Here is an 18,527-nt window from a genome sequence, read left to right on the forward strand (position 1 = left end):
CATATTTGTGCTTGGAAATAGACAAATCAATATCAATGTGTCTGAAAAGCTTGAACAACACTACTAAAGGGGGAATCTGTCATTCCCCTTGCAACCGTATCGCCATAGATTTGTAATATATAGGTTTATATGTTTAAAAAATTTAAGAATAGCAGCTGGGGTCTGTTCCAACAAGCCCACCCTTGCTGTGCAATATTTTGTCTGTTCTTCCACAATAAAAAGCTTTTATCCCACCCTCAAGAGAATAGCCTCCATTGCACTCTGGGACACAATCCCACTTGAGCTATCCTATGAGAATTTTAGTGTCTTTAGAATTGAAATGCTAGAGTGCAAAATAAATCCTTTCTCTTTTGTTAGGATCTGAAAGATGAAAAGAAAAAGGCAAGAATGGCAGCTGCCAGGGCAGTCCTCGAGAAGTGCACCATGATGCTGCTAACTGCATCAAAGGTAAGGACAATATGGGCAAAAACGCAACAGTTCAATGGGCTGCATTTAGGTCTGAATGCACTGCATTCTTGTGTGTGGTCAGAAAACAGCAAAAAGCGTCTGCCCTTGTGAATATAATCCAACTCTGTCTGCAATATAATTCCACTCTCGTTCCTGCTTGCCAATCTGCATTGGTGATACACACAACCTTCTTTTCAATTAGCTGCTAAGCTTCTGGTCATCTATTTATTAATATTTAATCTCCTGAATATCTCTGAAAACAGTCATTTACTAGGTGGCAGGCAATGCTTATTTGCACCTTAATCATTTAAAAACTATTCATTTCAATTAATGTTTTCTAAAGTGCTCCTATCCTCGGACATTAGGCTTTTTTAGATACATTGTATTGAGTTACTAATTAAACACTGATGAAACTGGAAGCGTGAAATTTCTCTTGCTGCTTGGCATAATAACCTTCAGTGTTTTCTTTGCAATGAAGAATGTACATCATCAAACTCACTACACTTAGCAGGGAGAGGAATTTTACCCGCAGGTGGTGTAAAACCCAGATCAATTTTGAATTCATTATTGGTCTCTGAATATAACCAGTTGCAAATGAAACCTGTCACATTCTACTGCAATCACTACACTTGACAATAATTACTTGTGAGAGACTATGAGACATTTCAATGTAATAACATGCGAAAACAATGCATGTTCTAGGGGAAGCCCTGATGGTGTATTGGATGGCACAAAACCGGCCTCGCGGTTCACCGCCAGATGTGGCTCAAGTTACCGCCTCTCTGTCTCACAGGCCAAAACTGCTTTCTATTCCCAGGCCTTTCTGGAGGCCAAAAATAACCCCCAAAGTGCTTTTCTCCATCACTCATCAACTCCTCCATGCATCTCTTCAAGCAACCTTGATCCTCATATCTAATGCTGAGTGCAAAGATGTCCTGAACTTCTTCATCTCAAAGATAGAAAACATCCGTCTGGCTGCCTCCCCTTCCTCCCTGTGTGCCCTAGTAAATCGGGAACATGGGGGAGGAAGATCCTCGACTGCTCTTCCTACCCCACATCTGGTCCCTGACCAGGGTCGCTTTCTTCCAACTCGATCACACCTCACAGCCAAAACACTCATCTAAGCTTTTAGCACCTCCTGCCCCGATTATTTCAATGCCCTCCTCGCTGGTCTCCAAAGGCTCAACTATCCACAAGATCCAATTAATTCATAACTCTGCCGCCCACATAGCACACCAGACCCGGTATCCCCATCACACCTGTCCTCGCCAGGTTCCACTGGCTCCCAATTACAGAACTGATCAGCTTTAAGATTGATCTGCAGTATTGAAGTGTGACTGAACTGGCCTTCTAATGGTGTAATATTGTGGCGTGGAAGTAGTACAATATGATAGTTAAATAAGTTGGTGTTGGTATTGAGTTTGAGATAATGGAGAATATAGAGGAAAGGGAGCATATTATGTACAGATGATTAAATGGTATTAGATTTGACATTGTGCGATGGATTTAGGAAGATTTTTTAGAAAATCTGCTTTTAAAACCACAGCACTTCAAATGTGGACTAGTTACTGGACAGGAAAAGAGCAAAACAAAAGAGTGGTTTTGAAGAAATATTGGAATGAATGGAAATTAAATGAATACCATGGAAACAGAAGACTAATATTAAAATGTTGTTAATAATAATAATCCTTGCTTTTGATTTTGCACCTTATCACGTTGTTGAGACATCTCAAAGCTCTTCATAGAATATACTGTAAATTGGAGTGACTGACATTTTGTGGGAGAAACATGGCAGCCAATTGCACACAGCTGTTCAATAAATTAAGCTTAGTACATAAACATGTTTTAAAAATCTATTGCAAGGAACAGTACAGGTGCCCGGAAAAATCTATAAAACTGAACCCAATGAAGGAGAACAATCTGTATAATGCAAAAAATTGCAGGAAATATATTTAAAAAGTTCAGTGAAAAGGAGAAAATGTTTTATAATATGCATATTTGTAGAGTTATGAGTACAAATGGGGTGGGTGGATTGGAAGACTGGGGTTCAAAGTAAAGGAAACCATAAATAAGAAGGGGAGAAACAAAGAGATGTACTGCAACTCAATCAATGCAGGCATCACACTACATTATTGGCAAAAATAATTGTTGGGTTTTCTGATTTTTAAAATGGGTCAGATCCACTATTCTGTGAATTATAGTTTGACATTGAGTGTGCTGGAGTCGGTAATAAAGGAAGTGTTAATGAATTAAATGCATTTAACAAGATTAAAGGCAGTAATAGCAGTACCATGGGTTTATGGGAGGCAGGTACATCATGGCTCACAAATATATTGGAATTCTTTCAGAGTGCAGTGGAATTGGTGAATGCTATCAACTGCCTTCAAGATATATAAGATGTCTCACAAGAGACTTGTGGTTGAAGTGAAAGCTCTTGAGATAAAATAGGAAGCTGTAAATTGGATAATAAATCAGTTAAGTTTGAAACCAGGGTAGTGGTTGTAAGTGACCAGCAAAGATACTCCAGGGATCATTTCTGCGACCTCGTCTAATCACAATATTTTATCATTGATCTTGATGAAGGTATTACAAGTAGAATGTTTTAAGTTTGCAGATGATACCAAGCTGTGTGCAAAAGCAGGATGTACAGAGAAAAAGGGTACAATTCAGAGTGACTGGTGAATCACAAATGCATTTAATATTGAAAGATAATAATAATCCTTGCATTTGATACAGCGCTTTTCACATCAAAAGGATACGCAAAAGGCTTCACAGGATATTCTGTGAGGCATATTTTGTAGGCGATCACAGCAATTAGTTTGCATGTAGTAATGTCCCACAGTTTTAATTTTATCTGAAGATTGGTGATCAGGTTTCTAGGAGGAATGCCCTTTTTTCAAATAGTGCCAGAGGATCATTATTGATCACCTGAATAGGCAAAGTGGACTTGTTATGTTATGTACCCTCTCCTCTATCCTCCTTGATCCCAACCGTCCACCACCGCTCAGGTCCTAATCCCTAACGGTTCAGCATCTTGCGACGTCCTCCCGATGGAATAGGCACTTTGCAAATGTAATTTTGTATTGTATGTAAGTTTAAAGTCTCAACGTGGGCCTCAAGCCTATAACCTTCTGATTCAGCGGCAATAATGCTACCAGCTGAGCTGGCCTGACATCAATATAGAGTAATATTGGAGTCCTGTAGCTCAGTGGTTAGAGCACTCGCTTTGCAAGTGAGAGACCTGAGTTCAATTCCAGGCAGGGCGAAACCTTGGGCAAGTTTCCTTACTCCACACGCCTAATAATAATCCCTCCAAAAAAACAAAAACAATAATTAAATTGGTCATTTTTAATCTACGACTGTTTGTGGGACATTGCTGTGCGCAATTGGCTGCCGCGTTCGCCCACAAATATACAGTCAATTCACTTTACAGTGTGTTCTGTGAAGCGCTTTGGGACGTCCTCCCGACATGAAAAACGCTATATCAAATGCAAGGATTATTATTTAATAGGTAACAGTACTGAGATAAGAAATATGACGGAAAAATTAAAGTTAAGTTGTTGAACAAACTAAAATTCAAAGCATTAAAAACATTGATTGGATAAATCTGTCCCAAATCAAACATAACATCTGTTTGTGGAACATTGCTGTGTGCAACTTGGCTGCTGTATTCACCTACAAAATACCCAGTCACTACACTTTCCCGTATATCCTTTGAAGCGTTTCTGATGTGAAAGGCACTATATCAAATGCAAAGATTAATGAAGGGAATGGTCAAGAGAGGTCTTGTGCAGAAGGAGTATCAGGAGACATAATTGCAAGCTCGAGAAGCCGCGAGGGAAACTGAACTTCAAAGAAAAATGTCTTTATTCTTGGAACTGCATTTACTGCAGAAAAAAGTGATTCATATGAAGCAAGCACAAGATCACAAGAGCAGGATAGCTGATTAAGGCCCTTTGGCCTTTTTGATCTCATTCATCCTGAATTCTCACACTACAGATCTTCCCATTGAAACCTCAAGCAAGCTATTTCTTAAACAAGCCCAGGATCCTCTTCACTGCCACCCTTCCTGTTATTGTACCAACTCTGCACTCCTATCATCATATTCTTTGCCAGGCTCCCTAGTGCAGAATGGATCAATTTCAAGGTTCTCACATTCACTTAAAATCACTCCATGCCTTTGCACTTCCCTATCTGCTCACAGCCCGCTCCTCTACCTGCCCATTTCGCTCAACTGGCTCTGGCCTTCTGCATATCCCTCATCCCTCCCTGATCTAACATCAGTGACCATGATTTTTGCCGCTAAACCCCGAAACTGGAACTCCTTGCCTCAGTCCTACCATGTCTCCTCCTTGCCTGCCTTCAGATCGCATCTGAAGACTTTCCTCTTCTACAGTGCCTATTGTCACCACCCTGGCTCAGTGTCATGCTTCACTATTTTGAGACACTAGACCAAGTGAAGGGTGCTGTATAAATGCAAGTTATTTTAACCTGCTCCAGCTGTTGACTACAACAACAACTTGCATTTATATAGCACCCTTCACGTGGGGTAGCGTCTCGGAGTGCTTGAACGCATCCTGGCTATTCTCTGCTCAAGGAAATACTTCCTAGATCTATCATAAAATTGACTTTCATAACCCTGGGCATCTGCTCTCTTGTCCTCCTGCCTTGGAGAATCAAAAGTATTGGTTTAGGTTTTTTTAAAATTATTTTTGTATTATTTTATTGGTAATTTCATTGCTTTGCGCGGACCTCTGTGACGTCCTGCAACCTTACTCCTCGAGCCATTTACTTCACTCCATCAATACCATGAGCCCTGAGCACTCCAATCCCCATTGGTGGATAAGCATTCAGCCACATTGCCCCTGCCCTTTGAAAATCTCTTCCAAAATCCCTCCATTTCTGCTTTCAAAACCTGCCACACAAAACTTGTCTCTTTGACCACGCCTTCAGTCTTCTCTCCCCACCTGCCACCAACTCCCTCCCAGCTCGGATTCATCCTCAGTCTTTGTGAAGCACTTTGAGACCCAAGTGAAAATTTATTTTCTTTCTTTAAATTATTTGACCTTTTATATCTCCTTGACATCGCTATTCTGATGAACCGTATCTCATTGTTCCCTGTACGTATACTCTCTAGCACTGAATATCAACCTTGTTGCGCTTCTTGGCATTGCAATTAGACCTTGAGTAAGCAACTTTCTAGGTGCAGTCTTACCAGAGCATTGTACAGCTTAAGAATAACTTCTGGGGATCTCAACTTAACTGATTTAACAATATAGCCCAGCATCCTGCTCACCTTATTTATTCCTGCCTCACATTAGCACTATTTGGACATGGTGAGGGATAAGTAAACCAATTCCCCCAGGCCTTTCTTTTATTTTTTTTGGTCAGCTGGGTGTCTTGACACATGTGGAAACCCATCACTTTGCTAAAGAGTATTGAAACCAAACTGAGAGTTTCTTGCATTCCACCTACACGTGGAAATTTCAGAGATGTTTATTGGAGTAGAATGCGCACTCTCTCCCTGAACGGACACATTGTGCTTGCCTAATTCTGGAGAGTATTAGGCGCATTAGTGAGTGAAAATAGTGGTAAGAAACTCTGTGCTTCAGCTCAATTGTGATGGAAAAGATTACACCGCCATTTCAGTGAAAATCCATTTCCTTTATCACTGCAGCTGATCCAGTATCTACATTTTGTTGGTCTCCTGTCAAATGAGCAAATTCTACCATCTCATTTCCAAACTGACTGAAGATCTGTGCAAACACCCGACATTTACTATCTATTGTGAAAATCTGAGTTTGTAAGGAGCTGGAAAAAAGCTAAACACAACACAAAAAAAACAAAAAAGCTTCACTAAACTTTATTCCAAATTATGATGAAATTAAAGAATTTTTTTTCAATTCTGCTTGTTCTTATATTTAAGACTAATATAACAGTTTTAAGATGTTAAGACTAAGATTATTGGCCAGGCTACTGAGAAAACTTCTTTCTGTTTTTGAATAGTGCCATGTTTCTATAACGTTCACCTGAACAGGCAGACAGGAGGCCAAGTATAAGGAATTACCATTGGTGAAACCATTGCTCAATGGGAACAGATGTGTGTCAGAGCTGCGGGCAGGCACTTGGTGGCAATGCTTTCAATATTTCATGCTGAGCTGTGTTGCCCACCAGGAAGCTCGCAGGGAGTTCCTGGTACTTACCATCTGCCTAATGAGGGCTCAAGCCCGTGGTTGTCAGAAGTCGAACAACCAACTTGTAACTATCCTCAGGGGTGGGAGAGGTAACTGGTGTTTAGCAATGGAATCTCAGAATCGAACCAGCCCTCTGTGGCAGGCTGGTAGTCCAGTTCCTGAACCAGGAGGGTCTGTAGTATTCCAGGGCACTGCTAATGAAAGCACAACTAGCCTAGCTCATTGGTAAGACCTGGAAGGACAGACCAGTCTCTGAGGCAGGGACTCTTCCCACTCAGCTCATGTTAACCCTGCAAACTAAAGTCCTAATGGGTAAAGTAGTACTAGCTGGACAAGCAGCGGAAAAGCTTGCCTGGTAGTACTTTCAATGGCAAACTATCCAGTTTTAGCTGGTTAGACTCCAGCAGTACCCCAACACACACTCTGGAGACCCCAAGCTTTAGCTCTTGCCAACCTGCACCTAATACTCTACAGAATTAGGTAAGCAAGATGTGTCCCTCCAGGGAGAAAGTACACATTTAATTTCAATAAACATCTCTGGGATTTCCATGTATAGGTGGATGCATGGAATTCTCAGTTTGATTTGGATATTGTTAAGCATGGCGATGGGTTTCCACATGTGTCAGACACCCAACTGAACAAACAGAAAGGCAAACAGGACCTCGGTATTGACATTTCATCTGAAAATCTGACATCTAACAATGTAGTGCTCCTGAAATGTCAGTGTAGACTTATTTAGGGCTGGAACTCACAACCTTCTGACCCAGAGGCATGAGTCCTACCACCTGAGCCAGACTGATAGTTTTCAATGAAGCCAAGTATTAGGAAGTACCACAGAAGCTGATGGAAAAACTAGAAAGAACACTGCTCAGATTGCATGTAAAATAATTGAAGAATATGTGATCTGGTGTCAGGAGGGAGGGTCACCAGGGTCCTTTAGTAGCAACAGAGATGGATTTAAACCACGATCCACAAGTTTACATTTGTTTCCACTATCTCATCCAAAGTATTGGCTGGCTCACTGGGGCAATGTCATCTGTTACCAGTAAAGTGCTCCTTCATCCCTGTGTAAATAATATGCTTTGCAAACCTATGATCTCTTGTGATAATAAACTTTTAACATTAGAAGTCGGGCATTTCAAATAGCTTTGGGCTTAGCTGAAAGAGTCAGTGAACTTTGTGCCTTACTCAGTGATTATCCAAATCTGGTTTGGCACTGCGGCAATGGTGTAAATACTAAAAGTAATATTTTATTTCCATATTTTTTCTTGCTATGTGCCACACAATTCTTCAGTGGAAAATAGATTTCCCTGTTGTATTCTTTGAACGTTGTAGAATGAATTACAAGTTTCGGGTTATTGGTCAAATTGTTCTGCCTTATGCAGTAATGTTTGATTGAAACCTAAGTGCAATGGAAACTCACTATTAAAGACATTGAATAGACTCCTTCCACCTTGCCTCCTCATTCCCTGTCTTAAGATCACGTCTTCTTTGACCATGTCTACGGTCATCTCCCCTCTTCACTTATCCTTGCCAGGTGTCCTAGTAGAATTTTATTAAATCCAGAGAAGGAGATCAGGAGAGAGAACATTACCTAAGTTTTTCATGTGGGTCTAATCTGAAGGGTGAGTGAACCATGTGCAAACACTTGTACAAGAGGGCAGCATCATTACTTAGGTAATCTGGATGTATTTTTAATTGTCTGAAAATCACAAAAGTAAATCACAAAAGTCTACCTAGAACTAAAAAAATGTCTGGCATATTTCTCTTATCTTTTTAATTGCTTTTGTTCTGTTAGTGGAAACCATTGAAGAAACGGTACCCACATGAAGCATTTTGCTATAAGGGAAACATTTTAGGGATAGAAAAATAATTGCCTTTGTTTGATCTCGGCCATTAATTTTTTTTCTCCAAGTTGGAAGTGAACATTTTTGGCCAGAACCTCTGGAATTCCCTGCCTCAGTCCCACTGCCTTGTCCCCTCTTTACTCATCTTCACATTGCACCTGAAGACTTTCCTCTTCAACTGTGCCTATGATCACCTCCAGTTTCTCCCAGGCCCATCGAACTGATTGTTCAGTGCTACCTCACTTGGAAGATGCAATATAAATGCAAGTTGTTGTTGAAAATACCAGAGAACTGATTTTTTTCAAGGATATTAACATTGTTTCAGTTGAAAGATTGTGGTTTATTTTTCCTATCTCCTACTGTGTGCAAAATGATGATGCCTCTACTCAAGTCCACACTTGCAGCATCCATTCAGTTGGCTCATTAAGAGCTTACATTTTTGAAAAATCAATTGTTATCCTATTGAATTTGACATCTGAGGGTCTACATATTTTAGAATGACATTTTTTTGGGTTGCATTAAATCACACAGTTATAAAGAACATTAAAATTAATTAAATAAGGTTATCCTATATCTGGGAGAAATTTAGGCTCTAGAGGATTATTAATATCCTGTCTAAAATTTTAATTAAAAAGTCACAGTAAACGCAACATTGATTCCCTGCTGCTTTTAGCCATATTCATAACAATAGCTGGTACTCCTTATATCAAATGAGAGGTTGGTATATGTTCTATCCAATACAAATTCAATTTAATTGGCTTCAAGTATAAATTGACTGTTATGCTTTATTATCCAATGTTAGTTCCCTTTTGAAAGTATCTGTTCTCCAGAGACGGAGTAGACAGGGATCTACAGATAAATGTTATATTCAAAGCTGAAATGTCTTGTCAATTTACCGCTATTCAGTCAGTCTGATCCATTATGTTAAACGTGACTTGTACAATTCAAAACGTTTTTCAAAACTTCTCTTGTACTAATTTAGACGCGTAATTTATATAAAGGACTGCCTTCATGGCCGTTTATGGAACAAATTGACTGCCCTGTTGGCCCTCAAAATACACTGTCAATGCACTTTATAGCAAATCCTTTGAAGTGCTTTTATATGAAATGTGCTATATCAAATACAAGATTGAACAGTACCATTTCCTATCTCTTACTGTGTACGAAATGATGATGCCTCTACTCAAGTCCACACTTGCAACATCCATTCATTTGGCTCATTAAGAGCTTACATTTTTGAAAAATCAATTGTTACCCTATTGACTTTGACATCTGAGGGTCTACGTATTTTAGAATGACATTTTTTGGGTTGCATTAAATCACATAACTAAAAAGAAAATTAAAATTAATTAAATTAGGTTATCCTATATCTGGGAGAAACAGTAACATTGCAATACAATGCTATTTCTTCTTTGTACTTGAATTGTGTACGGAACACTCTTGGCTCGAGAGGTGGTTAATACATTACTGATACTCTGAGTGAATCTGGTGACTACCCTAATGAGTGAATGATCAACCCACAATAGTCCAGGACCTGGAGTTACCTCACAATGGTCCTTCCCTTTTAACTGGAAGTTCATCAATTTCTCATTGGTTCTTCTGTTTCCCTTGTTTTAAAAATTTTTTTTTTTTCAAATACCATGAAGCTTATAGACCATGGAATCTGGTTCATACGTTCTCTCTTCAAGCCTCTTGGCTCATGTGATCTGAACTTCCTCTCCTAGAAGAATGCTTTGCTCTTACATATGGTATTCAATCAAGGTGTGCATCAATTGCATTCCCAAGTTACAATTAATATAATAATATATAATAATAATCCTTGCATTTGATATAGTGCTTTTCACTTCTTCCAGACTTCTCAAAGCGCTTCACAGAATATACTGTAAAGTGAAATGACTGTATACTTGTGGGCAAAACACGGCAGCCAATTGTGCACAGCAGTGTCCCCACAAACAGTCATGAATTGAAGTGACCAATTTTTTTTGTTATTTTTTTTCTTGAGGGATTATTATCAGGTGTGTGGAGTAAGGAAACCTACCTAAGGTTTCACCCTGCCAGGAATTGAACCCAGGTCTCTCACTGGCAAGGCGAGTGCCCTAACCACTGAGCTATAGGACTCCTGTACAATTAAAGGTCATGTGCAACTTTAGACCTACACCTTAGTCTGTTCTCTGTCACATCAATTAGAGCTGCAATAGAAATTCCACAGTGTTGACATCTGGAATCTTGTCAGCTCTTTGTGGTATAAAGTACTGAAGAAACAAGGGAACGGATACCTTTTCTAAACAAGATCAGTGACTTGGCTAATGATTTGTATCTTTCATTGCTTTTGTCTCACCGGTACTAAACCTTTGGACTTGCTAAAAAGGACAAAAGAATTAGGTTATTTAGCTTTGATCTTTGTGCTAGCGTTACTCTTCCATTCAAATTCTACAACCCTGCTCTTTCACCCACAAAGTGTACAGTCAATTCACTTTACAGTATATTCTGTGAAGTGCTTTGAGACGTGATAAGCGCTCAATGACGTGATAAGGTGCTGTATCAAATGCAAGGATTATTAACATTATTATTTATTTACTTATTATTTCCACAAGTATTCGACCAACATCCTTTGAAATTCTGATGTGAAGTAGCCTTCAACAATCATAAGGCATTACAGCTCAAACATCGCTCTGTGTAAGAACATTTAAGCTATTGAAAATGTTCATGATTTTGCAAACCTATATAACGTTTCTTTCTCCAAAGTTCTTCTCTTGCTCTTCTTATACCTTATATTTTACAAATTTAGCATGATCTCCTTGCTCTTGCATTGATTGTGCCTAAATGTAGAACCTAAAATTCTTTTTCTTATTTGAGATCCTGTCCACTGTATAGTTGTACTTGTAGGTCTCTGCTACTCCACTCCATTAAGAATATTATCAAAGCGCTTTACAGAATATATTGTAAAGTGAATTGACTGTGTATTTTGTGAGCGAAACACGACTGCTGAATTACGTTTGCTGCCTATCTACTTATTCTGCTAACAGTTATCCTTTTTTAAATCTTCTGCATACCTCCACCAAATTTACCATACCTCCTTATTCAGTATCATCATAAAACTTTGACACTTTACAATCTAGGAATGTCCAGATTATTTGTTTATTATACATATATTTAAGAAAGGGTGGAATTTAAAGAGCAGCCCTAGAATAGACTACTGAACGACTGACTGCACTCACTAGTTTAAAGCTGCTAAGCTTTACTTTCTGTCCTTAAACAAATTCTCTCACCATGCTGCCACATCCATATATACATTCATTTATGCACCAAATCTCATGTTGCACTTTAACAAATGGCTTCTGAAAATCCATACTAGCATCCAGTGTATTTCTCTTATCTTCACATTCGGTTAATTCCTCAAAGAATTCAATTAAACTTGGTTGAGAATAACGCCTTTCATAAATCTGGTGAGGATTTATCCAGATTAACCCATTCCTGTTCAATTACTTCCTAAATATGGAGTCTGGAAGTCCCTAAATAACGACTATAAAACCAACATGTCTTGGGTTAAACCCTCAATGTTATATTTTGTTATAACTACTTGAATTTATACAATACTTTTCACATAAAAGGTCTCAACCACACAACAATTGTTATATTTTCTCCATTTTCTGGAATTCTTTCAAAACCATTATTTGCAAAGCTAAAACTGGGAGCAATGTACATAACTTCACCAAACGTGGCTTTATAACTGCTGAAGACTACAAACCTCTCTGCACTTGCATAAGGACAGTCTTCCCCTGCTTCTTGATTGACTAATAATTCTAGCATTTGATATAGTGCCTTTCACATCAGGAGGACAACTCAGAGGAATATCAGCCTGGCTCAGTTGCTCATCTCTTGCCTGTGAGTCAGAAGGTTGCGGGTTCAAGAGAGGCTTTGATTTCATTAGTCCAGGCTGATACTCCAGTGCAGAACTGGGGGAGCACTGCATCTGTTGAACCCACGTTCTTTTGAATGAGACATTAAATGTCTAAGGTGGACGTCAAAAGATCCCATAGCACTATTCAAAAAGAGAAGGGAGTTTCATTTGGGGTCCTGACTAATAATCCCCCATATAAAATAGTTCTTTCACTTCATGGCTGTTTGTGGGACATTGTTGTGCACAAATTGGCTTCCACCTACAAATGTGCAGTAACTATACTTTACTGTAAATCCTGTGAAGTGCTTTGACATTCTTCCCAATATGAAAGGTCCAAAAGCAAGGATTTTTATTATTGTTTTATCATCATCACTATTAAGAACAGCATTGGGGTCTGGTTGCAGATACAAATGCTTTGAAGGGATGTAACTATCACTGAATTTACCCCATTGTTCTCTTCCTCCCACCGAGACACACACACTACACTTTTCTTCCACAAACATAATTTCTTAGAACTTGTAATAGTTCCTTACCCATTTGTTAATTGATCAGAGAACTTGATTGAACTTATCAAGTTTTATAATTTTTTGGAATTAGTCCATTGAAACAATCCTGCTGAAACTTGATACGGATCACATCAGTGAAAATATAACAGTGAGAGATAATTCCAATTTATTTCCAACCCATGTAGTGCAACAAGAAAATAAAATGATCCTATATTGCTTCAATACCAGTACATCTTGCTCTGACAATGAGGTGTTATAAGATTTGTGCTCTTTTACGCTTGAAGTATTCTTCCTGTGGATGAACACCTTAAACAATCTATTTTTATTGCCTGAAATCTACTATTTTTATTACCCAACAACCAAATGATTTTCTTCAAAAGAAGCATTTTGTAAACATTTTTGGCATTTTATTCCTTCCAGCAACTCAGCCAAGTACCTATCATGAAGCACAAATGGATTTTGGGCTGTGGTTGAGACCTTTTACGTGAAAGGCATTGTATAAATTCAAGTAGTTATAATAAAATATATACAGCATAAATGCAGATTGGAGAGATGTTATACCTCTTCTCTGTAATATAATCCATCAGCTCCAAATAAAATTCTGGATACATGAAAGAGCCAATACTACAACTTGAACAGGACTATAACGTGGCATCTTGTAGCTTAGTGGTTAGCGCTCTCATCTTGCAAGCGAGATGATCCGGGTTTAATTCCTGGGCCGGGCGAAACCTTAGTCAAGTTTATTTACTCCACCCTCTATCTACTACTAAATTGGAAAAGCGGTCCGCCAATCGACTAACAACTGGGTTCCTGTTTACTGCTAGGTAAACAGAGGCATGTGGAGTAAGGAAACTTGCCCAACATTTTGCCCTGCTGGGAATCAAACCCAGGTATCTTGCTTATGAGGTGAGTGCTCCAACCACTGAGCTGCAGGACTCCACTAAGGGGTCATTTGTCCAATTGCATGAGGTCTTGATCAAAATGTGTCTAGTTGTACTGAAAGAAAAACTTTTAAGATCTTAAGGAACAATTTTTCCATCTTTTGAAGCTGAGAATGTTTCATGACACTTGTCCAGCTAGAGCTGCCCTACCCATTCAAGCGTTGGCTCACAGGTTTCTGCAGCTCCATGCAGACAGGTCAATTATCAATAATATTGAGGGTTTCTTAGGACTTGCATGACTTTGCCAGGCGTGAGATCTTGGAGACAGTTCACAAGATCTCGAGAGGTTTGGATGAAAAAGACCTTTCAACCCATTCAGTCTCATCCTTCTAAAAAAAAACACATTACTGTCCTCCCAACACAATTTCAAACTGTCTTTAATAAGCCCAGTATTCTCACCTTGACCACCCTTCTTGGTAACCTGTTCTTCTGGGCAATTAAATATCTGTCCTGAAATCACTCTTTGCAACTCTAAACCAGTGTCCTGTCATTCTGCTGTCTCCGAAAGTATTGTTCAACAAAGAGAGACACTGCTTACTTTCTTCGAACCACAAATCTAGATGGAAGATCATCAGAAGATGGACGTGGAAACTCTTGAGATACGAGATGGCAGTTCACGGGTTTCTGGATGTGGCAGACACTTGTCTGACCAAAAGAAAACAAAATAATTGATGTGTATATTGGGCTGTCTACTGTATTGAGAAGAATTGCGGTACTCATCAGTGCTTTGTTTGTTTCAGACTTGTCTTCGACATCCAGACTGTGAATCAGCTAGAATAAATAAAGGTGGAGTTTTTCACCGCATGAGGTTGGCATTGGATCAGGTGATTGAGATTGTCACAGACTCAAGACAGAATGGAGAAAATGAAATTCATCCTTCGAGTATCTATGCTGACATCAACGAATTTAAGGTAAGAAAGAAAGGAACAAGTACAACCAGAATTGCACTATGCGTGGGGTTGTTATGCTTATGCTGCTGTGTCTTTTATGGGTATGTTTTCCCACAGAAGCTTTAAAATGATTAAAACATACGCCACCGTTCTATTTTGAAACAAAAATCCACTCTGGATTACACTGGCAAAGCTTTTATGAGCTGTTTCTGTATGGTTTGTTTTGCAGTGAAATCCGCAAAAGTGTAACTGCAGCTGATACATTACAACATGTGGCCACTTAAAAGAAAAGCCTAGCTCAGTGCTGCCTGGGTTCCCTGCCGACAGGAGATAATACAATAGCACATATTGATCAGAAGTACATTCTGGAGCTTTTCATGGATGATCACTCCAACATTTAATTCCTAATTCAAAGCCATTTTCCAGCCAAATTTCAAAAAAAATCTCAGAAAATACTGCAGCTAAAATTGCTGTGTGCAACAAGAATGGAGACAATTTTGACCGTCACAAAAGAGGCAAAATTGACATAATTCTCCCTCTTTCATGTTTAGTTCATTATGCTATTTCAGGCCACAATATAAATGGGATTGAATGCAGTGATTCATGCTGAAACCTAGACTACCTTAAGGAGGTTGTTTTGTCAGTAAATCAATTTACATTATTTCAGTGTAAATGTGCATCGATTCAACCTTGACTCAAAACTGCAACACCTGAGAGCTTACAGTGTTAACTAAACAGTTAGTCAACGATGTGCTTTGCTTCGTCCCTAAGCAGATATCTCTTCCAGAAGAAACAATGCAGTAGTAGACTGGGTGGTAGATTTAGACATCCCACCCTGGTGTTTCTCTCTGGGTTTATTCAGGGGATAGATGTCTGAGCACAGATTGAGCTCAGCTGAAGAAACACTGAGAGGCCACTTTATTGATGCTCAAAGTGATTGCCATGAAGTGGGAATCCAAAATGATGGTGTCCAGCTGGGTTGGGTGCTACCATTTTTCAGAAGTCTAAAGAGTTTTTAGCCAGTAAATCTCATTCCCTAAATCTGGAATAGATAGCAGAGGAACAATAAATTGCATTTATATAGTGCCTTTCACATCAGGAGAACATCCCAAGGTGTTGGAGAGTCAAGTGGCTGCACCTGAGATGGGGTATTAGATACAAGAGGGGTGGGGCCCAAAGGAGGGTGGGGGTGGGAGGAAGACTTAAAGCCCGATCAAAGAGGAAAATCTTGAGATGGATCTTGAAGGAGGTGATGGAAGGAAAGAGACTCCGGAATGGAGCTCCAGAGAGTGGCAAGGGATATGGTGAAAGGGCAGGGCTTTGGGATTAAAAGATCTGCTAAAATTTAATAAACTGGTGGAACAAAAACATCTTGCATTGATATAGCTCCCTTCACGAGGGCTAGCATGTCAGAGTGCTTAAACAAGCACAGTAGCCTGAATGGCCTCCTCCAGATCTTGATTTCCTATGTTTTCTTTGAATACATTTTAGGAACACTGCAATTCAACCCATGTTTTACAAATCAATGTTTATTTTCATGAGAGAACATTTTATTTAATCCATTGCAGGACTTAACAGTCTTTTTTGCTTGCCTAGATGAAGATTGAAAGCGTCCGAGACAACTTGCAGGGGATTTCTAAGGAGAGCCTGGCTGCAATGCTGGAGTTGATCCTGGAGCACACAGAGGACTTCACCGATTCTGCATATACCAGTCATGAAAACCGAGAGCGCATTGTGGAGCTATCCAGGCAGGCCAGATTAGAGCTGGAACAGCTGGTTATGGTGTGGACACAAGCAGTAAGACTCAGGCAGTTTAACCATATATAAAGCTTAAATGTGTTCAGGCGTACAATTTACTTTAAGCTTTTACGTGTGATGTGGCTGCAAAATGTGGAATCTGTAGCTTAGTGGTTAGAGCACTCGCCTCCCAAGCAAGAGACCTGTGTTTGATTGCCGGCAGGGCAAAACACTGAGCAAATTTCCTTACTCTACATGCCTCTATTTACCTAGCAGTAAGTAGGAACCCGGTTGTTAGTCGGTGGCAGATCGCGTTTCCGGGGGTAATAATCCCTTCAAAAAAAATAATAAATTGGTTGCTCAATCCACGACTGTTTGTGGGACACTGCTGTGCATATTTGGCTGCTGCGTTTCGCCCACAAATTATACAGTTAATTCACTTTGCAGAACATTCTGTGAAGTGCTTTGAGACGTCTCAAAAACGTGATAACATTGCATATCAAATGCAATTATTATTAATATAAACACCCAAGTTTAATTTAAACGGCTTCAGTTTTTAATTTTATGTACAGATCCCCTTAATAGACCCCAAATTTGGTCTTAACTTGTTAGCTGTTTATTTGTAGATCTTTAAGTGAACTCATATCTAAAATCAGTATGAATTGAGTTTTCCACAATTTAAAACAAAATAAGCAGGTAGTTTTGTGGCTCTGCTGTTGTCGATGAGTTGAGAGCAAGTTTAACAATGCAGGACCTTTGCAGGTACTCATGTGAAGTAAAAACACCAGACAAAGTGGATGAGATGATTGGTCTGTTTCTGAGCTGTACCTTTTATTAATCTATGACGTATACAGCAGAGTAACAGTAGAAACCTTCTTTGACTTGGAATGTTTCATTTGCAAGCCGTATTGGTATTTTCTCTCTTTAAATTTTTGTGTGAATTTTTGAGCTTGGAAGAGCTCATTAGTCCGGCAGAATGGTTCAATTTACAAGCATAGAATTGACAGATAGAAGAGGTAGCTGTCAATTGGGTTATCATTCTTCAGAACTTTCCCTCGATCAACTGTAATTCCAGTTGTTCCTGGGTTTGTTCTTATGTTCCTCAGCACATTCAGATCCTTTTTTTAAGCTAAGTTAAATGCAAAATAAACTCTATTTTCTATGTCCCAACAATTAGAGAGAAATATCACTTGGATCTAAATGTATTCTCTTTATGTTATATTTTGGAGCATAAGGGATGTGTCAGTTTTTTTTAAAAAAAAGTCTCAATTTGGAAGCCAAAAAAAAAAGTACGTTTTTTCAGAAACTTCAGAAACCCGAAGTCATGTCTTTCATGGTCATTCGAATGTCTGAATTCAACAGTTTGCGAAGTTCCGGATGCTCTGAAATGTTGCAGAAAGTGAGAAAAGCTAGAAAATTTCCAGGTGAAATTTCTCTCTCTATGTGCCTTAGCTCCCATTTCAGGTGAGTACCCATATTGTTCCAGTTTAAGATTTCCATTTCCCACAGCAAATGTCCCTTTGTTCTTCATGAGTATAGGAAGGTGGTCCAACAATGCAGCATATTGGATAAATTCTGTAGCAGCCCAGCCATTCCCTCTGCTCAGTGAGCATTGACCTGTTTCATGTCCCCTATCCTATCTGTCTCATTATTAATAGTTAGGCTTTCAGTCTATCTGTTCCCACTTTCTGGAACTCCATCCGGGTGTCTCTCCGACTCAGCCCGACTTCATGTCTTTCATGGTCATTCTAATGACCTTTCTTTTTGCCTGGGCCTTCATTCATCTTTACCCTCACCATTCCCCCTCGGCTCCCACCCTCAGCTCAGGTGCCCAGCCAGCACTGTCAAGTGCCTTGGGATGTCTTACCGATATAAAAGGCGCCACATACATGTATGTTCATATTGTATGTTACTAGACTTCGATGTGAGGATTTTTTTAATCCTTCAGAGCAAATATGTAGTAGATTTCTGTCCTTCATCTAATCCCACTGCAACCTGAGTCATGACTGCAAATTCATTTTTATCTGGCACAGCCCCAGAGAGAGAAAATGTTCATCCTATTAT

At 39.3% G+C, this 18,527-nt stretch overlaps 1 protein-coding gene across 2 annotated transcripts in view; it reads left to right on the forward strand.

Moving 5' to 3' along the window:
* ctnnal1 (catenin (cadherin-associated protein), alpha-like 1) overlaps positions 1-18,527 on the forward strand; it is a 155,183-nt gene that overhangs the window by 115,003 nt on the left and 21,653 nt on the right. The window contains exons 5-7 of one of the 2 annotated variants that reach the window (XM_007897569.2): positions 358-447; positions 14,577-14,747; positions 16,323-16,523. In XM_007897569.2, coding sequence (XP_007895760.1) covers positions 358-447; positions 14,577-14,747; positions 16,323-16,523 — 462 coding nt within the window. The remainder of the gene's footprint in view (positions 1-357; positions 448-14,576; positions 14,748-16,322; positions 16,524-18,527) is intronic. The other variant, XM_007897570.2, reaches the window with a different exon arrangement.

This window comes from Callorhinchus milii, unplaced genomic scaffold, assembly GCF_018977255.1.
Source record: "Callorhinchus milii isolate IMCB2004 unplaced genomic scaffold, IMCB_Cmil_1.0 Scaffold2, whole genome shotgun sequence".
Taxonomy (NCBI): domain Eukaryota; kingdom Metazoa; phylum Chordata; class Chondrichthyes; order Chimaeriformes; family Callorhinchidae; genus Callorhinchus; species Callorhinchus milii.